This window comes from Podospora pseudoanserina, chromosome 4 (genome assembly GCF_035222485.1).
Source record: "Podospora pseudoanserina strain CBS 124.78 chromosome 4, whole genome shotgun sequence".
In the NCBI taxonomy this organism is placed as follows: Eukaryota; Fungi; Ascomycota; class Sordariomycetes; order Sordariales; family Podosporaceae; genus Podospora; species Podospora pseudoanserina.
Window position 1 is genome coordinate 278,358 of NC_085923.1, and position 22,530 is coordinate 300,887.

General features: G+C 54.6%; 6 protein-coding genes across 6 annotated transcripts; 1 reads left to right on the plus strand and 5 right to left on the minus strand.

The window, feature by feature from the left end:
- Positions 1-365: 365 nt before the first annotated feature.
- On the minus strand, positions 366-1,825 carry QC764_400910 (uncharacterized protein; the record flags this gene model as incomplete). The annotated part of the gene is made up of 2 exons (XM_062946358.1): positions 366-755; positions 807-1,825. The coding sequence occupies 2 exons, from the start codon at positions 1,823-1,825 to the stop codon at positions 521-523; spliced, it is 1,254 nt and encodes a 417-aa protein (XP_062799945.1). The 3' UTR covers positions 366-520.
- Positions 1,826-3,107: 1,282 nt separating this feature from the next.
- On the minus strand, positions 3,108-4,677 carry QC764_400920 (uncharacterized protein; the record flags this gene model as incomplete). Its single annotated transcript, XM_062946359.1, has 2 exons — positions 3,806-4,677; positions 3,108-3,745 (listed from the first exon to the last, which is right to left on the minus strand). Exons 1-2 carry the CDS (start codon positions 4,299-4,301, stop codon positions 3,108-3,110), a joined length of 1,134 nt encoding a protein of 377 aa, XP_062799946.1. The 5' UTR covers positions 4,302-4,677.
- Positions 4,678-5,509: 832 nt separating this feature from the next.
- On the minus strand, positions 5,510-8,852 carry QC764_400930 (uncharacterized protein; the record flags this gene model as incomplete). The annotated part of the gene is made up of 2 exons (XM_062946360.1): positions 5,510-8,275; positions 8,571-8,852. The coding sequence occupies 2 exons, from the start codon at positions 8,850-8,852 to the stop codon at positions 6,113-6,115; spliced, it is 2,445 nt and encodes an 814-aa protein (XP_062799947.1). The 3' UTR covers positions 5,510-6,112.
- Positions 8,853-10,113: 1,261 nt separating this feature from the next.
- On the minus strand, positions 10,114-10,911 carry QC764_400940 (uncharacterized protein; the record flags this gene model as incomplete). The annotated part of the gene is made up of 1 exon (XM_062946361.1): positions 10,114-10,911. One exon carries the CDS (start codon positions 10,909-10,911, stop codon positions 10,114-10,116), a length of 798 nt encoding a protein of 265 aa, XP_062799948.1.
- A 795-nt stretch (positions 10,912-11,706) lies between these two features.
- QC764_400950 (uncharacterized protein) lies at positions 11,707-14,634 on the minus strand. Its single transcript, XM_062946362.1, has 4 exons — positions 13,178-14,634; positions 13,090-13,123; positions 12,882-13,030; positions 11,707-12,816 (listed from the first exon to the last, which is right to left on the minus strand). Exons 1-4 carry the CDS (start codon positions 13,245-13,247, stop codon positions 11,750-11,752), a joined length of 1,320 nt encoding a protein of 439 aa, XP_062799949.1. The 5' UTR covers positions 13,248-14,634; the 3' UTR covers positions 11,707-11,749.
- Positions 14,635-14,999: 365 nt separating this feature from the next.
- Positions 15,000-18,247, plus strand: QC764_400960 (uncharacterized protein; the record flags this gene model as incomplete). The annotated part of the gene is made up of 4 exons (XM_062946363.1): positions 15,000-15,403; positions 15,425-15,622; positions 15,695-15,719; positions 15,797-18,247. 4 exons carry the CDS (start codon positions 15,000-15,002, stop codon positions 18,245-18,247), a joined length of 3,078 nt encoding a protein of 1,025 aa, XP_062799950.1.
- Between the last annotated feature and the right edge of the window lie 4,283 nt (positions 18,248-22,530).

Consider the following 22,530-nt stretch of genomic DNA (forward strand, 5'->3'; position numbering starts at 1 on the left):
CCTGGAGCGTTTATTATAGGTCTCAAAGAATGGTCGAGAGGCGTGTTTGACTACCTATCGATCGTTGAGCCCTTGAATTTTTGTCGCAGCCTCTATCTTTCTGTCGAAAGCGTGAGGGGTACGGCTTTAGCAATCCCACATTTAATAGGCTGACCAGGGCTTTCTCCGTGCCGGGACTGGCTGTAGGTGCAGAAAAGTTTTGGCACTTTGGTGGCGACAGATCAGGTTGCCTGGGGAAACCAGACCAGCCTCTCCAGGCGCTGCCACCGAAAAAATTGTTAGACTTCTGGGACCGGAAAGGATGACGAATGCAAGGGCGCCACACGACGAAGGATCTTTTCGCCATCACAGGCATCACCACGAAGGTAAAATTAAACCTCATTATCCGAAAACTATATCCCAGCTAGAATCGAAAACCCCCTTCTCCCCCATCCATCACCCCTTTTATCATCCAGGGCAAGCCATCACTGCCCACTGGAGCCCATCATGATGTCATCCCATCATATCTCCTCTCTGACCCCTAAGGCCCGGTAGGAAACTCACAGCTTCCCCCAATATTCTGCAAATAAGCGATGTTGTTAAACTCGACATCGAGCCCCCCAATCTTCCAGATGTAGTCATTCTGCTCCTTGACATGCTCCGACTCGGTATCCTCCAACTCGCCCACGGTCTTGAGAATAGCAATACCCCTGACAGGCTTGGCCTGAACATGGGGCACGGCAAAAGTAGCAGTCCAGATTAGGGTGATCTCAGCGCTATCCCACAGTCAGTAACAGTATCTGAATCACATAACAAAGGGTACATACCAGTCAACAATCTTGTGGGTGATGATCAAGGGGAGGTTATCAGGCATGACATGCTGGTGCTCAATGAACGCCTCCTTGCTAGGGAAGGTAACGGTTCCCAAGGGGATGCCAGCGAGGGAGTTGATCGAGTCGGAGGTGTCGTAGAAGTTGTCGGAGAGGTAGTAGGCGTCCTCGTCGTTCCACTTGGAGATCATGCGGACGTAGGCGTCGATGATGACCTCGGCGGCTTGGTCGGAGAGGCAGCTCTCGGCTTGGCCGGCGGCAGGGAAGCGGATGGGGATGCTGCCGTTGATGGGGCGGGTGATGACGGGGATGGGGGTGACGGGGGTGGCGGGGAGGATGGTGACCGAGCCGTCAGCGGTGCCGTCAGTGTCATCGTTCAGGTCGGTGCCGTCAGTGAGATCAGTGCCATCGGTGAGGCCAGTACCGTCGGTGCCATCAGTGCTGTCGCCGCCAGTAAGATCAGGAACGGTGATGGTTGAGTCATCGTCATCGTCACCGTCAGGGTTGCCGCCGGTGAAGTCGGGAACAGTGATGGTAACATCATCGTCACCATCGGGGTTGCCGCCGCCGGGGAGGGCGGGAAGGGTTACGGGACCACCGTTGTCGCCGCCAGGGATGTTAGGCAGAGCAACTGGGGTGTTGGTTCCATTGCCGGTGCCGTCGTCCGTCCCGTTTTCACCGCCATCACCACCATCATTGCCGCCATCACCACCGTCGTTACCAGCGTCACCACCGTCGTCACCGCCATCATCGCCGTCGCCGTCGCCACCGTCTGTGACATCTGGAACCGTGACTGGGACATCGACAGTAGGGACGTCGGTGGGAGTGGCCGCACTGTTCGTGGTGGAGGAAACCCGGTCGTTCCAAGGATCGGGGATCCATCCCTGAGAGTCGGAGTTTGGACCCCTCAAAGTATCTACCAGGTCGTCAAAGACTGGTTGGCGTTGTCTGATAGGTCTCAGGGTAGCCGCCGCTGACAACCCTGTGAGGGTGAGGAGAGGGATGAAGGAGCGCATGTTGACCGACTCTGAGCTGTTGTGTGTTGTAAGAGAGTGTGGGTAGAAAAAGCGTGAGTGTGATGATGAAATAAGGAATGAGAAGAACAACGGCCTGAGAGAAGTGACCCTTTTATTCTTGTTGTCCCTTCACTCAAACTTGAAATTTCCTAGCCGATTCCCCCCTAATCGACATCAGGACTTCCCCAGAGGAGCCCTACTGTGGGTTGAGACCGTCGGATATGGGCATGTCTCTCGCCTGAGGGCCTCATCTGTGAATGCATGCCACCTGTCAATCGCCTGGAAGCCGTACAGCCGCACTGGTGATCATCATTCATCATCTCAACGGCGTCAGTGAGGGTTTGCTTGTGGTGATGATAGTCTGGCTGATGGCGGGGGCTCGTTGAAAGCAGTGTTATGAATGGTTGAAAGGGAGATGGCGTGTATACGAGCATGGAGCTGCCCTTGAATTCCATTGAACGCAACGAATTCCTGGCACTCTCCTTTTGGGATGTGTGGAATGCTTGATACAAGGCGTGGCACGGCACATTGCCGTACAGGACCAGCTTTCTCCCGGCAGTGCTAGGTAGGCTTGCCGGATGGGCATCATTCACTTGCCGTGTTACGGACACTGGGGGTCGCCAGGTATTTGTGAGCATCGGTCTCTGCATATGCCTGCATTGCGCCGTGGCCGCCCGACGGGACAACGGTGATGTCTCAGCGCACAGGCTCGAGGAGAGAATCCCGTTGGGCCGAGAAAGACTGTCGTACATGTGTGTGTGGGACATTTGACAGCCAGCGGAGAGTTTCGTTCTCGGAATTGTCGTCGACAAAGGTGAGGTCGTGGTTCTCATGGGAAATGTATCCCGTCGTGCGTTGCCATTCCGGGTTTCGTAACAGTAATTGACTTGGCGAACCCGATGTCTCGGTTCAGTGTGGTTCCTGGCATGAACTAGAGTCGCAGTCAGATAGCAAGTCGTTCGTTGATTGAATCAAGCATTGGGCCAAGGCGGCAATCGCAACATCGGACCGTCCCGGCAGCGTCGTTTGTCGATCTGATGCGCGTGTGTGCTGGATGGGTCAGGGGTAAAGATTTGAAGACTCAAGCCAGCCCACCTCTGTCATCACTTTGACGTCCGAAAGGCTGCTGGTTTCATTGTTCGTGGGACGGAACTGCCATGTGAAAGTTCTCTCAATTATTTTGATCTCGGCCCTTTCTATCCCGTCAACTCCACTCATGATCGCCCAAGCTCCGACCCAATCCTTTTCTGAATCAAGCCACTGTCAGTGTGTCCCCGTGCAGTCACCCCTGTGGTGGATCGATCGAATAGCCACAAACACGCTGACGTCTCTCATGGAAATCCCGATAGATCCCGTTCCAAATGTCCCTCTCGACGCACGACTCCACGCCGTCCTTGTCGCGACATTTCGGCTCGAGCCTCTGCCGCAAGTCCTCGGCCGCCCCCAGCCATGGCTTTGGTAGCGGCCAATCCGAAAAGTGCAAGTATTTCGCCTCGTTAAACACCTCGATCGGGTCCCACTCCTCGCGATCACTCCCCAAGTACTTGGCATGCTCGCCATCCTCCCAACGAAACACCTGCGTCAGCAGAGCATACCGTCTGTGTGGGATCACCATGGCACTATCCTGGTACAACGTGTTGAGGATCTCCATGTCATACTCGTCCTCACCGCCCTTGTTTGTGGCGTCCAACACTCTCTCAAACTCTTCCGCACTTGGCTCGACAAGCAGGATATGGGACGCTAGCTTCTTTTCCTCGGGATACAGCCAATATGCCCGTGGCATCGCGACTGGAGACGGCGGAAGGGTGAACAGCTCGTCTGCAGACCCCAACAACACAGCATCCGAGTCCAGCGATAGAACCCTAGAATACTGTGTTTGGTTGAAGGCCAGAAGTTTGGTGAAGGACTCGGCCCATGTGGCTGGAAATGCAGTCAGTTAACGTTTGAACAAGGGGTCTCTTGTCGAGCGCGACAACATACAGTCCGCCGTGGCTCTATGCTGCACCGATACCGGTACCAACTTGACGTTGAAGTCATCCCTCGCCTTGTTCAGCAGCTCGATATCATGACGCTTCCCGCCTTTCCCCCTCCCTGCAGCTTCAGAAACCTCAAGGTTGAACATCCCCTCCGGGTACATCATCACACGATCCGCCTTGCTGCCATGCTGATGCAGCTGCCCGAAGAGCATGACCGAGTTGCAGAGGTAGTGACTGTTGGTTACGTATTGAAGATAGGCGAACTTGGACCAGTCGACCTCATCTTCACGAACCTCCTTCGGCCCCTGTTCGTCTGGAGCTGCGACCGAGTTTGGCGGTGGCTGTTGCCCGGCGTTCCATTCCGCTGCCGCCCCCCTCTGGCGCGCAAGGAACAGCAGCAGGGCGCAAGTCAGCGTGAAGGCGACCCAAACCCGCGCCCGCCGAGGAGAAAACAGGTCGCTGATGCTGGGGCCCATGGTTGGGGATTTGGTTACAATCATGGTGAACGAGTGACGACCGAACGACAGCCAGTTTTTCACCCCAAGCTCCCACTGTCAATACCTTCCTTGTTGTCGCGCAAAACAGTGGATCTTATCCTTCTCCCAACTTCATGATCCTTGGCGAGGAATGGGAACGGAAGGGCGGCGCCTAGGTTTTGTGTGCTGTCACGGAGGAAAATCCGAAATCTCGAGCGAAGCGGCCATTCCTCACATTTTTGAACAGTAACCCCTGACAGGGGATGCCCATGGCTCTCCAGCCCAATGGTTGAGTGGGACATTGATATTGATGTACTATTCTGCATTGAGAGACTCAGCTGGTGAGCTGCCGTTGGAGGCGTGGCTGGCTGATCTTGCCAATACTTGAGCCGCTTTCGGGTATAATGACCTGGGGGAAATATCCGAATTGTGAGACAAAGTTGACCTTTTTTGGTGTAATTATGAATGAAGATTTTTTGGCGTGGGGGTCAGCTGGGGTCTGGACCGTTTGGTTTGTTGCCGGGTCTCGTATCCGGGTTGTGTCTACCGCACACTGTGGACAAACACTGTTGATGCTGCAAGACGCTGAATGAAGGGAGGGCTTGTCATCAATATGGAAATAACGTCCACACAAGGAATTGCGGGATTCTGGACATCTAAACTTGAGAGTGCTCAACAATGTTCACTGTTGGGTATCTTCCAACTTGCTCGTATCAAGGGATTATTGATCTCTCATTTTCTGGTCGCAAGGTTTCTATTCCATCCAAACCGATGTTGATGGGCACCGAATTCCTCCCTGGCGTCTTGAACTAAAAATCCAAGGTCATAATCAAAGTCAAAAGTCTAGTGATACCTAAGGTGGTCTTGATCTTGGTCAAAATCTAGGTTGTTACCTAGTAGCCAAGATCTGCTCAAGATCATACATACATACCTTGGGACTTGGCTAAAGTCAAAATCATGGTCTAATTTTTAGTCAAAGTTGTGGTCTACAGTCCATGGTGTCTTAGTCCCGGTCTTAGCCTTAGTCAAAAGTGGTAGTCAAAAGTGGTAGTCAAAAGTCAAACATCAAGCTCTTAGTCCGAGACGAAGTCAGGTTTCCCAAAGTCAAACCCAAAGGAACACCCGACATCGAAAAGCACAGGTAGCACATCTCCAACCTCCCAACATACCATCGACATCCTCCCTCTTCCCCAATTCATCGATAGTTTTCACACTCCATCTCACACAATCACAACACGACAACTCTCTTAATTAAACTCGATATGATCCCTCTTCAATTCCCTTTTAACTATGCCGCTTTCTCTGCCTCTGAACATCTCCAGATAATGATTACAACAGGTGTAGGGATAAAGAATACTCCTCCTCGCATCTCCCAAGCAAAAACAAAAGAGTAATGAATGTCAGTCCGACCAGCCCGAATATATATACACATTTCTTTCTTCTTCTTCCTTACTCCCCAGTATAAATCAAACTTCTTCCATCAAAGGGGGTATAGTATACACCATGCAAACCAACTATCCTATCCATTCCATCATCACTCAAATCACCCAACTCAATCCTCCAATCCAATGGCTATGCAACTTTGTTGAAAAACCCAGAAACAAAAAACAAGAAAAAAAAGAAAAAGCCACCCCAATCATCCCCTCTTAGCAACATATCTGTTGAAACAGGCCCTCCAAAAGCACGCCTCGGATATCAGGCTCTTATATACACCCCCTTTCCCCTTCCCGCCCCCAATCTCCTGCCCCGTCCAAAAAACCATAACCCCCTTTCCAAATATTAACCCCCCAAAAACTCCTTTATGCAATGCAAAATAGATAAATAAATAAATAATATCACTCCTCCACCATCGGCTCCAACGCCTCCCTCAACCCCTCCTCCACAGCCCCCAACCTGTCCCCCTCCAAGCAAACCTTGCTCGTCGGCCGCCTCAAAACCTGATGCTTAGCCCAATACTCATTAAACCCCGGAATCACCCCCTTCTGGTTGATCCCCGTGCCCCTAAAAGTCCCTGAAGAACTCACGCTCCCCTCGGGACTCTTGGGCACACTAGACGCCGAAACCGTTGGGCTCGTCACCGCAAGCCCAAACGCCGGAATTGCCGTAGAAGTCGCAATCAAAGTAGGCGGCGGTGGTGGTGGCGTCGCAACAGGAGACGTAGGCGCAGTGTTCCCCCCCCAAGGCCTCCATGAAACCAACCGCCCCAACGCAGAGGGCGTCCTCCTGATCCCTGGATGCAATCGTTCGTTGCCCGACCGTGTAGGCGTCGACACGGTCCGATTGGCAGGTTGCCTCACCTGATTCGCGAGGTTACCCATCAAAAAGACGCTTCCCCTCTTCCCATCACTGCTCCCACTCGTCAGGGTAGGTGAAGCAATAACCTCGCTGAGATTCGTCCCCGCAGCGCTCAAACCCAGGGGCTTCAACGCCAGCTGACTCGGTCGCGCCTGCAGCGTGTGAATATCCATCCCGTTGGACAATGACATGATGGATTCCTGCGATGTCACACGGCGTAACCTGCCACCCGGGCGTTGTAATACTTGCGAATCAAAGTGTTTGGAGTGTGGCGAGATGAGATCCCCTGCGTCTGTGCTGCCGGCGTCGGAGTAGGTCTGTGTCCCGTCATCTTGGACGCGTCTCGGAGTGCTGGGAGAGCGCTCGCCGCAACGGACAAAGTTGGTTAGCGGGTGTGGATTAGTTGGTGGCAGGCCGTTCCAAGTAGAGGATGCGTCAATCGGAAACATGGACCACTCCGAGGTTCTCTTTCGATGCGCGGTCTTCCATGCTGGTGATGTTGGATCCAGGCTTGTCGTGGGCGATGTGGGGTAAGAAACGTCCACCATGCGGTCAAATACGGAATTGCGGTTGTTGGACGACCGTGGGGAGCTGATCTCTGACGAATGTCCAAACTCTGATGGGTTCTCGTCATCTTGTCGAGACCAATGGTGTTCTGAAGGTGTTGGTGGCTCATGGTTCCCATTCACGGGACCCCGATGCCATATTATGGACGATGTGACGGGTGATGAAGGGGCAGAATACATCTTGGGTGGAGTGAAGGTACCAGATGATATCCCTTGTCGCTTCTTTCTCATCCTCTTGAGTTCCTGCTTGTGGGTGACGTGGTAATGGTGATGAATATGTAATTGCTGCGTGACTCGAGGCGGTGGCTGCTCGTGTCCCTCCAGCTCGGCCCGGAGTGACTGGGGCGAGGTGCCGGCTTGTGGCGTTTCCTCCGCAGGTGTCTCGGGTTCTCTCTCGAAATCGTTTGGCAGTGGTGCTGGCTGGTGACACAGCAGCTGCTCCCGCAGCATCTGAATCTCGTCGTTGGAGTTGACCAGCATCTCGCGGAGTTCAGCCATTCCCAGCTGCAGGTTGGCGTTGTCCTGCAAGAGGTCGCGCACAAAGTGAGACACGACGTTGCCGCTGTTCTTACTATCAGTCATTGACCTTACCGCGGCGGCGCCCTTGAGTCTCCCAGCTGCTGTGTTGAGCTCCTTCTCCATGAGACGCTGCCTTTCCATGCGGCTGATGACTTCAACATGTCGTTCTCGATCCTCCCTCGCCTCTTTCTCCATTCGTTCCAACTGTGCTTGCAAGTCACTGAGCCCCTTCTCAGCTTGTTTCCAACGGTGTATGGCCGTCCGCGCCTCGTCTTTCGTGGTGATGACGGCGGCCTGTAGCGTGGCCTGGTCCTCCTCCAACAGTTCAATCTGCCTCTCCAGACTGGCCGCTCGTTGCGCTGCGCTTTCGAGCCGTCGCACCTCGCGCTGTGCATCTCGTAGCGTCCTTTCCAAAAATTCTATCTTTGTGTCTGCATCCTTGACAGTATCGTTCAGGTGGTCCAACTCGTCTCGTAGATTGTGGTTGTCGTGGTTGACCTCGCGGTTTTTTCGTTCGAGTTCAGCGTTTTCGGCTTCGAGCTGTTCAATTCGGGCGTTGAGCTCGGCTCTGTCCCTCTCTGCAGAGGCCATGTACGCTTCGTGGCGGGCGAGGAGCGTCTGGAGCGACCATGTTAGCGTTCGAGAAGGGAAGTAAAGGTCGAGTTCAAGTTCGAGTTCGAGCTCTGGGTCTGGCTCCTGCGTCAGGGCTGTCTCGTCTGGGTCATCCATGGTGGTGTGCAGAAGAGAAACGAGAGATTCTCTTCAGAAGACATAGTTGGCAACATGACAGACAGGTACACGATGACCACTCAAAAGACGGCAGCAGGCACACACAAAGGAAACCAGAGGGTGAAAGAGAAGGTGTCACAGTGGAATGTGGCGGGAAGCACGAAAGGGAAATTGCACAACGTACCTGCCCCATCTTGGCTGCCGCGTGGACATCCCGCTCGACGCTCAGGAGCACCGAGCAGTTGTGTCTCAGATACACACAGTCTTCTCTCCCGCAGCAGCACCGGATGTCATCGCCCGGCGGCGAGGACCCGACGACGTCGACGATGCCCATAGTATTATCAGTAGTGTCGTCAGTGCCTGTGCCTGTTCCCGTGCCTGTGCCTGTGTCTGTGTCTGTGTCTCTGTCTCTCGGCGGCGGGGGAGGCTGCGGCGGATCGGAGTTTGGGTAGGGGCTTGTTGCCATGCCAGGTTTATACGGGAACAGGTGGAAGGCGGTAACAGTGAGGTGGTGGTGGTAACGGGGACGACAACGCAAATGCTACTCGTAGCAGCATAGTCGCTACCACGCTTTCGGATCGAGATGACAGGTGCAGGTGTCCTTGAGGGTGGAAAAAGAGGCGAGTGTTGGGCAAGGAGGTTCCCCGGGCGCGGCAGAAAAGCGCATGGATTGAGGTGAGTGGGTGTTTGACAGGCTCTGACACGGACCGGCGATGGCTTCAGCGATGTTCCCAGGCCTGCTGTCTGTAGTATATTGATCAACTCCAAATGGAATGAATAATTACCCGCTGGACTCCCAAGCAACCGGTGGAGTCCTCTGACAACGCTACCCGTGGCCAGGGGCGGTCAAAAAGACTATCGGCGCTATCAGTGCGCTAGCCGGGTTTTCGCTCCGGTCCGTCAAAGCCAAGACTATTGTGGGTGATGCTGTCACGATGGACCAGACACATGACGAAGGTGGATTGACGGGTGGTGTTGTTTATGACTGGAGGGCTGGATGGAATATGAGGAGAAAGGGCAAACAAGGAATTCGACAGAGAGTCTCAAGGAGGTTGGCAATTCCAGCCAGCCAACACCTTACAGCCAATGGCTTCTGTTGGTTCTGGTGTAATGGCCCTCCAATGGCCCTGACCCTGACCGCGACCGCGACCGCAACCGACACGTGCGACCCGACCGCGTTCTGGAAGGGCAGCACAAACACCGACAAGACACCAGCGCCAGGCACGGACCCACTCTCCAAATTCTCGGCTGCATCCCCCTGCCCTGTCGATGACGGAACCTTTTCTGGAGGGGACATCCCCCCCACATTTCATCCACATTCTGCGCATTCCACAGCGAAGAGAAAATCTTGTGCATAAGGGGCATCATCTGGACGTGCATTATTCGCTGGATCAATTCCCAACTCTCCACTGCGCGCATTCAAAGAGAATTTCTCGTTTGCTGGCGACAGCCACGTTGGTGTTGGGTCCATCAACGGTGAGGAGAAGGAAGCCAAGAGCGGTGTGGCCTCGGGCCCATCCATGTAAGGTGAGCTGGCCAACACCGAGGTCTCCATGACATGAATATCTTTTTCCGAATTCAAGACATTCATTCAGGGTCCATTGTCTTTCAGGAAGTTAATAATATAACACTAAACGAGACCACCTGTACTACCTCCACCCCTGTGATAGCTGCCTCCATTATGGAGTTACTCAACGCCCACCTGAGCAATCCCATCCATCCATCCATCACTGCAAATTCACAAACAACCCCCCATCCACCAGCACTTGCGCCCCAGTCACATACCCACTCAACTCCTCACACGCCAAAAAAACCGCCGGCCCCGCCACGTCTCCCGGCTCTCCAACCCTCCCCAGCGGGATCCTCCCCTCCATATACCTCAGCTTGTCTCCCCCCTCCCTCAGATCCTCCTCATTCAACTGCGTCCTCACCGTCCCCGGCAATATGGCATTAGCCCTGATGTTATACTTCCCCAGCGCACACGCCGCACTCTGCATCAGAGACAACACCCCCGCCTTGGTGGGTGTGTAATGCGCTTGCTCTGCCCCCCCGACCAAGGCAGAGATGCTCGATATCCCGATGATCGACCCCCCCTTTGGCTCCTGAGTCGCCATTTGTCTCGCCGCCGCCTGGACAAGATAAAACGCTCCGTCGAGGTTGGTCCGGACGGTCTTGTCAAAGAGGTCTCGGGTTATGTCGAGGAAGGGGGTGAATGTGCAGACGCCTGCGTTGGAGACGCAGATGTCGAGGCGAGAGGTGTGGAAGGTCTCGAGGGCGAACTGGACGAGGGCGGGGCCGGTGGTTGGGTCGCGGACGTCGCCGGGGAGGTGGGCTATTTTCCCGGGGAGGGAAGAGGCTTCGGAGAGGAGGGAGGTGAGGTGGTCGGTGTCGGAGGGGAGGTTGAGGTGGTTCACGGCGACGTTGCAGCCTTGGGCGAGGAAAGCGAGGGTGATGGCGCGGCCTATGCCTGTGGTGCCGCCGGTGATGATGGCCGTTCTGTTGAGGAGGAGGTTGGTGGCGGGCATGGTGGGTGGTCACAACCAGGTGTCGGAAAGGTGAGTTCTTGGTGTCAAGAGCAAGCAAGGTGAGCTGTGCCGTGACACAACCTTCAACGATCAACCTATGTCATACCTTCCATCTTGACACGCAAACCCACGAGGGGGTCGCTGCCATTCACACAATTATCCCGTCCGGCTCGCGGGGTAAATTCCTAGATGCAACCTCTCCCTTTGACCTCCATTCTCTCTAGGGCACCATATCTCACATCACCGCAGCCTTGTCCGCGGCGTCTAACAACAATCTCATCACACCCTCTGCAAAGCCCCCAAACAATCACTTACCTCATGTCAGGAATCATGCTCGCGGTACAAAATCAGATCCCATATGAAAGCTGGCAATCACCCCTGCCCCTGTGCCTCTTATCCTGGATCCACATCCCCCCTCTGCCCCACCCCACAGCTCGGGGTTAAATACAGCGAGGTGATGATCCCACTTGGACACACAAAGAACCCCCTCTTCATCACATTGCATGAATTTTGGAGACACATGGCACAGAGTATCCGGATACCTGGTTGACCTTTTGTTGGGCTGTATTGTTTCATGATTTGAGGGACACATCAACACCTTCACGACGGTTGATATGACGTCAGTACAACGGGCTTACAGGATACCCAAGGGTCATGCTTGCCAGTGGGATGGAAGAGATAAACAAAACTGATATTCAAAATGGTAGACTAAACCGCAGACAACAAAAAAACAAAAAAAAAAGAAAAAAAAAAGAAAAAGAAAGAAAAGAAATATCCAATGTCTAGTACCCCCAAGATAAACTCCTATCCAATCATGTAGCTCTCTGGCGTGAGGTGGTCAAGCCTTGGCCTTCCCAACCAACTCCCCCTCCACGTGGCGTCCATTGACACCATTAACCTCCTTCTTCTCCTCACTCACCGGTGGGGGTAGCGAATTGGTAGGAATAGCCAGCAGATAAGTACTCGGAATCAGCTTCGCCCTCGCAACCGGGTTCAGCGTCAGCCCGAACCCCGGCTTGTCCAGATCAGCCGCCGTCAAGAAACCGTCGGTGGGGATCGGCTCGTCCACAAACAAATCGCCAAACACGGGCAGCACGCTCCTCCCGTCGGGCGAGTTGGCCAGGTACTCCTGAAAGGGGGTGTTGGGCTGGCTGATGACAAAGTGGTAGCTGTACGGCCCGCTCGCGTGGGGGACCACGGGAATATCATAGGCCGACGCCATGGCGGCCACCCTGAGCAGCTCCGTCATGCCGCCGAGCCACATGACGTCTGGCTGGATGATGTCCAGGTTCCTCCCCTCGATCAGCTTGCGGAACCCGTACCGCGAGTACTCGTGCTCGCCCGTGGTGAACTTGATGGTCGGGTGGGCGCGCTTGATTTGCTCGAAGCCGTCCGTGTCGTCGGGGCTGAGGCACTCCTCCCACCAGTTGATGTTTAGGTCCTCGCACGCCTTGGCAATCTCGATCGTGTAGGGTACGTTTAGCGACATGTAGCAGTCGACCATCAGGGGAAAGTCCGGGCCGACTGACTCGCGGTGCTTGCGGAGGAACTCGACGTTCTTCTTAAGGCCGACGTGGCCCTCTTCGGGGCAGTAGGGGAGAGGCACTTTGGCGCCCCAGAAGCCCATTTTTTTGGCGGCTGGGGGGTCTGGGCCGGTGCAGTAAAAGTCGATGCGGTCTTTGGTGTTGCCGCCGATGAGCTTGTAGACGGGCTCGCCGCGGATCTTGCCGAGCAGGTCCCAGAGGGCGAGGTCGATGACGGATATCACGGCAACGGGGAGACCTTTTCTGCCGTAGAACATGGACGCTCGGTACATTTGCTCAAACAGGTGGTTTGTGTTGCGAGGGTCTTCTCCGATCAGGAAGCGCTCAAAGTGCTGATGGACGAGCCAACACGCTGGAGGGCCTGCAATTGCAAACAATATCAGTCACCATTTCCGGTGGGAGAAAAGCGGGCAGTGTTGACATTACCACCAAAGCCAGTTGCAAAGCCAACTGTTCCATCGCTGGCCTCAATCTCGACAAAGAACGAGCCGAGAACATTGATACCCCAGCTCGTCCGTGATGCCCGGTACTTCTCCCATCTTGAGCATGGAGTAGAAATTGGACTGTCTATGAGCCTGGACTGAAGTTAGGAAATGCTGCCAAGGTGCTGGCTTTTTGAAAGAAAGCACCTCACCAATGACCACCTTTGACATTGTGGTAATCGCCACCTGCAATCTGGTTAGCCAGCCGTTTTGTCTCAACCGTTTGGGGATTCCACATACCTGAGCCCACACCGCCGATCACGAACGATCGGATACTTTTGATGGTGGGGAACGCTTTTACAGACGCCATGGTGTCAACGTCTTTTCGGGTCCCAGATAATGACAGAGGTGGATCGTAACGGCGGGAAGCAAGCCTCTGGGAGAACCAGTCCCAAGTTATATGCGGTCCAGATGCCTACCTAGCGTCAACGTCTAGTGTCCGATGGCTTGGCATGTGGGGGATGGTTGATGTGAAAAAGGGGAGGAATTGGGAGGATAAGGCTTTCTTATTATTTCTCTTCTACTTGGCTCTGTCAACTACGTAGCCCCGGAAAGGTCCCTGTGCGGGGACAATGCATGTCAAGGGGCAAACTACGTCCTCACCAAAGGGGCCAAAGACAGATAGCACTTGGGAAAATAGTGAAACCGGTCGGGTTGTGATGCCCCGACGATGGCGACATATAGTCAAGTAGCTCTATTGTTCTCAGATAAGCATCCGGGAACGTGGGCCTGGCCGTTCGCTCTGATCCGAAGACAAAAAGACAACGTCAACCCCACCTTTGGCATGCACATGGAGGGATGCTGCCAGGGAGCAGAGGCGGATTGGTGGATCACCGTGTAGGGCCATTGGGGTATTTCGCGCTAGGGCTATCCGAAGGCGTCACAGTTTGTTGTTGGTCCGGACGGGTGATGGGCACCGGTGACGGGTCACAGCTCGGTGGTGGTGGTGGTGATGTGGACGGGGGGAGGATTATACCCTTTTGGTCAAGGGCTGCCGCGACCAACATGGAATCCCGCGTCTTCCGTCGACAACATGTCGGAGGAGGGGCTCGAGGGCCATCCTGTCTATGCCAGTGTGCGGCAAAGATGCCACGGGTTTCTTACTGTCGTACTCTTGTGGATAGCTGCGGCATGCTGCGGTGGCCGCCGGTCAGTCAAGGTGCTACTGTGGCAGATGATACCATTGGACCCAGAGCAGCGGTTCGGTTCAAGCTTGCCGTTGGGCTCTCGATATGAACGATGTGAGAGAGTCTGTCAGGCGCAACGACTTGGGGTAGCATCGCCCCGTCTTCACCGCATTCTCTCGCTGCGTCGACTGCACACTGCACACTCTGCAGCCCGGCTGCAAGTAATTCCATTTGGGTTTGTGTGTAGCATTCCGGTCATGCTGATAAGCACGTGGGACCGGGTGCGAAGGGATTCTCGGACTGGTCATGATGATGGTGGTGGGGCGAACGCCATGGAGGACTCCCTGATTGTCGTCGGGGGTCTCTCTCTCTCTCTCTCGAGCAAACACTAACTCCTCCTGCGACTGAAATCTGATGTGTCAGTTGCCCCCAATCAATGGATATCTCGAGTCCTTCCGAGTTCACCTCGCGTGTTTCTCGTAGCTGACCACCTCCATCCTCAAGAAGACGGAAAGCGGTGAGCAATGGATGACATGACATTAGATGTGAGATTGGACAGCTTGACAGCCCTAAAAGGCGTTGCAGTCTCACAGCAACACCATCTCGTCCAGCACAACCTGGAAGAGGTGTCAAGAAACAGCCCGCTGGGACACCGGCTGCTTGTGCTGTGCACCTGTGCTACCCCACCCCCCACAATTCTCCACACAGGGCACGCACTCCACCAACCCCGGAAATCCAAGCAAAGGCAAGGTCCGGGCACGGTCCAACATCAGTCCTCTCCCCCAGCAGGGCACCCCCTCACCACCCCCCTCCCCAGCTCCCCAGCTCCCCCGGGCCCAGACTCCCCCAGATGACCGCCGCAACGTGGTGTTCCGTACCGCACCTAGTCGTGTAGGTAGTGCCCAGGTGTCCCTGTTTGGGTATAAGGTAAATTAATGCTGGGTAAAAAAGAGGAATGTGGTCTCTCCACCGCCCTCGCTGTTCTGCTCATCATTACCCCGAGTGTTCATTGGAGTCGTTTCTTGTCTCAATCACACGTGTTGTTGGCGCTGCCCGCTGCCGTTTCTGACACCCGAGGACCCGAAATCCCGAAGAGTGCCCGCCCGCCCGTTGTTGCGAACTGTTCCCCCGTTCGGGTTGTGCTGCTTGTCGTCGTGCTTCGGCAACCTGCGTCGTTGCCCCGATCCACTCGCTCGGCGCGCGCAGTAAGCGTCACCACTCAACGGCTGGCGCTTCCAGGCTGGTTGTCTTGGGGACTTGACAAAGGCTTGAGCTTAAGACGGGAGCCTGGGGAAGAAGCTCTGGCCATGATGCAGCCGGCGGTCCAAGCTTCCACCAGATACAACAACAACAACAACAACAACAACAACAACAACAATGGCCAGAATTCCCACACCCAGTCATCGCCCTCCTACTCGTCGCATGGCGGCGGACATCACCACCAGGACCCCGCAGACAGCGATGACGGAGGCCAGCAGAGTGGGGAAGACGACCATGACCTCGACGACCAGGGCGAGGGCGTGCGTCTGGGGAAGCGCAAGAGACCGGTATCTGTTTCGTGAGCACCTCAACAACACGCTGTGTGACGCTAAGGGAAATGCTAATTGGCCTTGTTGTGTTGCCTTGCTAGGTGCGAGTTGTGCAAACAGCGCAAAGTGAGTTCTCGTCCACCCCCCCTCCGACCCGACCGACAGCCATTGCCCGGCCCCCGATGCTGACCTGACCGCGACAGGTGAAATGTGACCGCGCCCAGCCATCGTGCGGCTGGTGTAGCCGAAACGGAGCTACCTGCGAATACAAGGAGCGCAAGAAGCCGGGTCTACGCGCTGGCTACGGACGGGAATTGGAGCAGCGGCTGGACAAGCTGGAAGGAATGTTGAGGGCTCACGACAAGCTGCTGCAAGCTCTGACCTCCAACTCAAACACTAGTCCGGGAAGCGGCAATGGCAGCGGTACCGGTGCCTTTGGCCATCACAACGCTCCCAGCGTCAGGGGAAGTCACACCAGCCAGCTGAGCGATCGAGGCACGCCACGAGAGGTCCGTGAGGCCGGCCCGCCGTCGATATTCGCGCGGAGCGAGACCATCCGGACCCCCCAGGCCGAGACGGCCTTGTTCCTCCAAAGACCCACGACATCGGTTGACCTGGGGATACAGGGCCCTCTGTCAGCCACATCCACCATGGCGGACCCGTTTCAGAGTCTATCCAACAGCATCGTCTCGCCCCGCGGCCAGTTGCCAGCTTCCGGTCCAGGCACTGGAGCACAGGAGTACTACACTACCGCACCGACGACCTCGGTGGCCGCTCTACAATCACCACCAGCCCAGGCGCCGCCAGGAAGCCACATGGGCACCGAACAGGAGCTACCGCCGTACGACCTGCTCTATGGCCTGGTGGACTTGTACTTTAAGCACATCAACACGTGGTGCCCTATCCTACACCGAACGACGACGTTGGATGCCCTCTTTGGGCCGTCAATCTTGGACGAGACCGACAAGATCCTGCTGCATGCCATTGTGGCCACCACCGTACGATACTCGACAGATCAACGGCTGACTGACGGAGCTCGCCAACGATACCATTCCGCGTCCAAGAACCGCGTGATTTTGTATGGCATGGAGAACCTCTCTGTCAAGTCGCTGCAGGCGTTGGTCATCCTGGCTCTGGATTTGTGCGGAAGCGGCAATGGCCCGCCCGGTTGGAACATCATGGCCATCATCACCCGGGCCGTCGTCCAGCTAGGTCTGGCAGTGGAAAGCAACTCCATCTCGGTGGCACCCAACTACCAGTCCATCTACACGCTCCGGGCCATGATCCTCCCAGAACCCCGCGATTTTATTGAAGAAGAGTCCAGGCGGAGGTTATTCTGGATGGTGTACCTTCTCGACCGATATGCGACGATAGCCACCGCCTTTGACTTTGCGCTCGACGATCGAGAGGTTGACCGAACCCTCCCATGTCGAGATGACTTGTGGATCAAGAACCAAAAAGTCGACACCCGATGGCTGCGCCTGGACGACTCTCGACCGACCCTAACAAGTGGCAATTCGCCCGAGTATGAGGTCGACAAGCCGGAGAATCTGGGCGCCTTCAGCCATTACATCGAGATCCTCTCCATACTCTCCAGGATACACAAGTTCCTCCGCAAGCCCGTTGACATCAGCGCGCTGTCGGATGTCGAGCAGTGGCAGATGCGCTACAAGGAGCTGGACAACATGCTGGCTGCCTGGAAGTTCAATCTCCCGGGGGATTATGGCAACATGGCCAAGCTCTTCCAACCAAGCTCCGCCAAAGCCATCAATTGTGGCTGGGTGATGTTGCACGCAACTTTCCACACCGCCGTCATCCGCCTTCACTCCTCCGCCGCCTATCCCACCACCCGCTCCCCGATCTTCACCCCAAGTTACAGCGCCTCGCAGCGGTGTCACAGTGCGGCCGAGAACATCGCTGCCCTCCGCGAGTTTGTCGTCAGCAATAACCTGCTGAACAAGCTCGGGCCACCATTCGCGTTCACGCTGTGGGTGGCCGCCCGCGTCTTGCTTGTTCACGGGAGCACGGTGGAGCACAAACTGGATACCTCGCAGATCCGGTTATTTGTCGACACGCTGGGGGAGATGGGGCGGTACTGGCCTGTCGCGACGCGGTACTGTGGGCTTCTTACCCGTGTGCTGGAGGAACATCACGACAATGCTCGCCAGGGAGGGAGCGAGACGCCGAAGATTGTCAAGATTCTGGCCGACATGCGGAGGACGGCGTTTGACCTCGACTTTTTGATCAGTCGGCAGCCGAGGCATGTTCCACGGAGCAAGAATGGTGTGCCGGGGTCGAGTGGTGCTGCTGGTGGTCCTGGTGGGGGGGCACCTACCGGGCCGGGAGGGGGTGGTGGTGGTGGTGGTGGGTGGCCGGGGAGGTTTGGGCAGGCGCCGCCGGCCACAAACGAGTTGGAGTATTTGGACGTGTTTGACTTTTTTAATGTGCCGAGGCTGCCGGTTGCGCAGGCTGGGATGGTGAGTGATTCGCATGGTAGTGGTCATGGTGTCTCAGGGGGTGATGGGATGGGGGGAGGAGGGATAGGGCATGGTGGGGGGGCGGCGGTGGCGGGGGAGTTCAATATTACCGAATTCATGGTGGATGCTAATAGGGATTGGCTTTTTCAGCAGGGGGAGACCAAGTTTTTGGCTTGAAGGACATATGGGAAGGCGTTTGGTATAGTTAAGGAGGTGGTTTTGGTATTGGATGACCATCTAGCAGGCGGTTAATGATTTTGGGTTTGGGTTTGGGTTTGGATGATATCCCTGTCAACGTTGGATTATACAACAGTTGAAAATATGAGCTGGTTGTTCAACATGAGAGATGTGCTTTCCTGGCTAGGTTCCTTCCAGCTGCTGAGGATGTCCATTGCCGAGCAGGTCCACACATTCGCAGGAGGCACTGTCTCCTCTTTTAGCTGCATCATGATTTCCTTTTACGTCCCCTTTGAGCGGAGGCCGTCACCACGTCAATCTCTCTTCACATTGAAATTTACCCACCCCTTTGGACCTTTTCAAACCCAACCTCTCTCTAAACACTGCTCGATTCTTCGGTTAGGTGCCTACTACCACCGTCCCTCCAACACCACGTTCCCAAACGCCCGCTCCGACAGAAATCGCACTTATCCCTCGAGCCGAGATGCTACTCTCTGACCAGCAGCTACTTATCATCCTCCGAGGCTTGGTGCTTCTCAAGAAACAAGCAATTCCCGACGCCAAAGACGAGATCCACGACCTCAAGGAGGGGGTCCGCTTCTTAAAGGGTAAGGTTTGCGGCCTTGAGGATGAGGTCGGTCGCCTCAAGGAGGAAATCCGCTGCGTGGAGGATGAGGTCCCACTGCGTGACGGGGCTGTTGATGGCTATGGAGAAAGGGGGGTACAGTGTGTTTGGAAGGCTTGGTACGTGATCAGGAGGACCGCTGGTTTCGTGTGGAGCTGTTGGAGTGGGTGCTGCCGGTTTGGTTGATATTGGGTGCTGTTGTTATGGGACTAAAGGGGGAGTGTGTGCCTGTGTTGAGGGGGGTAATAGGTGATGGTGGATGCTCTTTGTGGGGATAGTAACGATGGGAGTGGCTAAGGTATTGTAGTGGTCGATGGACAGCTTGAGAACTACGGAAGGTTATCACAGATAAGAGGGCGGAGTTTTTGGGGGTGGGGAAGGGCGGAGGGGGGGGGGTGTTAGTGATGCTGGTTGGAAGGGCATGGCATACCTAAGGGGAGGGTAAGCAGTGTGGGTGAGCATTTCTGTTGAAGAGTGCTGATAGTGAGGAATAGAGTAGGGTCATAATCACAGTCGAAGAGCAGCTGGACAGTTTTAGGTTAGCACATCAGAGATATGTAGCGAGAAAGGTTGATATCTAGCCAGAAGTATGCCGACCCATTTCAGTGTACCTATTGATTCCAAATGGCGGCTACTGCCGGAGATTTTTCTAGGTACGAAAGCTCCAGATGGCTCGAGGTTAGGGATAAATAAAGCAAGCATATCCTGTGGTTGATCCACTGCGTCGTCATGGATGAAAGAGAACCAAGTCATGCCATTTGGAATAAAGGCACCTTGAATGAAGAATTGATGGCCTGGCATGACTATCTGAGATGTGCAAAAGGACAGGGAAAGGTAAGCGGTTCTATGTTGCCAATGATTATGGGGTATATTAGAGGGGAAACACTTGGGCGTGGCAGAGGGTGGTCGACTGCGTTGTGGTATATGGCTGCATATGGCCCACGTTGTCCAACTGGTAGCGAAGAGGACGGTGATGGGACAGGTGGTTTGGTTCAGGATTAGGTAAGCAAGACTGCCCGGCTGCGCATCCAAATCTCGGGCTTCGTGGTGGTCGGTCAACAGGATGATTTCCATATCGTTTGCTCGTCAGTGGAAATGTCATGTGGATGGGTGTGTATTGGGTGTGAAACTTTACTCATCCACGATTCGGGGGAAGGGAACCAGGTGGGTTGGGTCGTGTTTGTGGTCTTGACGGCACATTAAGCCGATCTTTTTGCCCGCCCTCTGGGGACTACTGTGTCGAAGAACACCAGGATGGAAACGTGACTGGGACCTGGCACGCATGGCGACAGGCATAGTTAGACCCCGGCGTACAAGAAGTGGATGAGAGACAGCGATGATGAAGAACAGTAATATAGACATGAACAGAGGCCATCAATGGCAGCGGACGTCGACTGCTTGTACCCCGCCTCAGTAGTCTGCCGTGAGGTCCCAAGCCGATGCAAACACACTGTTTTGATTATGTAAACCTGTGAAAAGTTCTGTTGTCTGCTTGCATTTCTGGTTGTCACGTGCGACTGTCCAGCAAACTGTAAACAAACCACTTGCGCCGTTGCCATTTCACAGAACAGTTTGCTACAGGGTGATTGTTTACTTTTTTTCAGGGGCTTTTAGGGGACCATGCCAAGAGATGGCGCTACCCCGGATCTGCAGTTGAGCCCCCAACGACAGGGCTGTTTTAGCGAGCCCCACTCTTGACGACAGGGCAGTTGAGCCGCAATTAAGCACCATGCAGGTCAACTTTTTGCTGTCGTGGAAAAGATGGGAGCACTTTTGATAACGAGGTTGGGAGTATATTTTATACGACAGATAGCATTTTGGAGCATAATAAATACATAGGAGACATGGGCAAACTTTGGATGCCAAACAGGCTGCGGAAGTGCTCTGCTTGATATGATGGACTTCTGGCTGGGATCTGTGACTGTTTGACGAATGGGATGATTGTGTGATGAGGGGAAATAGATGCTTCTTAAACCATTAAGTCGACCTTTGCTTCCAGTCAAAGATGTCAGTCGCATCAAGGGAATGAAAGTGCCATCTGTGGGAGGCGACAGCGAAGAGGGCGACGATAGCGGGCAGAAGATGTGACTCGAGGTTATCTCTCTTCCCCAAGGTCCTGGAAACGCAGGAAAGTCGCAAAATCTGTCTCTATAGTGGCCCATCATCCCAAAACTCGATCAAGGGACTGTTGTGATGCTGATCCTGTTGCTCAAGACCACCCACATCAATAGCAACAGATATAAAGTCGGGCGGAGGAAGAAAACATAGATATATTACACTCTAAAATTACTGAATTGGGCTACAAAGCATCTATCTCATCATCACCATCATTCTTCACTACCTTTGGCCTGGTCAAAGAATGCCACCCATTGCCGGAAAGTTGGTGTTTGGGGGAGAAACGAGGATGCCCTGTTGACATTCTGAATGACCCGCAATCGCTGACGTCGCTGCTAAGATAGAACAACATTTACAAACAAAATCTGGACCATCGCCATAGCGACTGTCAAAAGCGGGGGCCTCATTCACACAAGTATTTATTGCCTGCTCTCCTCCCAAATTTCCCATCCTTTTCCTCTTCTCTTCTCACGGCTTCCGTATTGCGCATTACATGTTTTCAGCGTCGCAGCTAGTTTTCCAATCTCAGATCTCTTCACGTCTTGCGCATACTGCCTACTCGACTTCATTGTCATCTACACAAACGCTTTTCCACCCTCACGCCCCTTTTTGATTCGACAAAGACCGCAATGTCTTCCGCCGATAGAATCGTCTCTCTCGCCACTCGCGCCGGATCCTCCCCCCGTGATGCGACTCTCCCCTCCCCCCCCTCTGTCCCCTCCGTCGTTGTTGCTACTAATGTCTCCCAGTCGCAGCTCGACCCATGCTTGGCCTTCCAAGATGAGGTCTTCGGTAAAAGTGGTTGTCTCCCCATTGTTACTGACGTCTCTCTTGCAGGACTCCGTGCTCGTCGCCAGCACTTGCTCGACGCCGAAAACAAGCAACGCAGCCACTTTGAAGGCCTGCGCAAGGAACTCATCGCCATCTGCCGCGAGCGACACCACGAGCGCGGGGCTCGGCCTGACCTGCCGGTCCTCGTGTGCGACCGACGCCCTCTCGTCAAGACTTGGTCCCAGCAGGGTTGTTGGCCCCAGAAGGTTCACCGTTTCCGTAAGTTTCTTCTGTCTCAGCTGGCTGTGATCGTCATTTGTTGACCTTGTTCCAGTCGTCCATCTTCTGAACGGTTCTTTCTGGTTCCTTGCGGTTGTTTACGTCTGGTGTGAGATTTATCACCGCCAGAATGTCTACCATCAGAACAACATCGTCGTTGCTGGCCGCGAGGCCGAGCTAGTTGCCAAGAGGTTCGAGCTCGAAGACGGCCGCAGCCGCTCACTGCCGGTCGCACGGGGTCCGCCAGTCGAGACCCTACCTACACGTAAGTCTTTTGTCTTTTATCTTTTTTCTTTTTCCTTTTCGCTTTCATCTCTCCACTTTCCTCCTTCATCTCTCCTCTTTCCTCCTTCATCTCTCCCTCTTTCCTCCTTCATCCTTTGGCTTTCCTCTTTTGTTTTGTTTGTTTGCCATTTGACTGATCATTGTTTGTTCTAGTGCCGACACCTGAGCCTTTCGTGTTCAGGTCAAATCCATTCGCCGTTCCTTTTGG

Coding starts and splice junctions, on each gene's coding strand:
- QC764_400950 (XM_062946362.1), bottom strand. CDS start 13,247: ATGGCGTCTGTAAAAGCGTTCCCCACCATCAAAAGTATCCGATCGTTC. Junction 13,124..13,177: donor GATCGGCGGTGTGGGCTCAG/GTATGTGGAATC, acceptor ACCAGATTGCAG/GTGGCGATTACCACAATGTC. Junction 13,031..13,089: donor AATGTCAAAGGTGGTCATTG/GTGAGGTGCTTT, acceptor ACTTCAGTCCAG/GCTCATAGACAGTCCAATTT.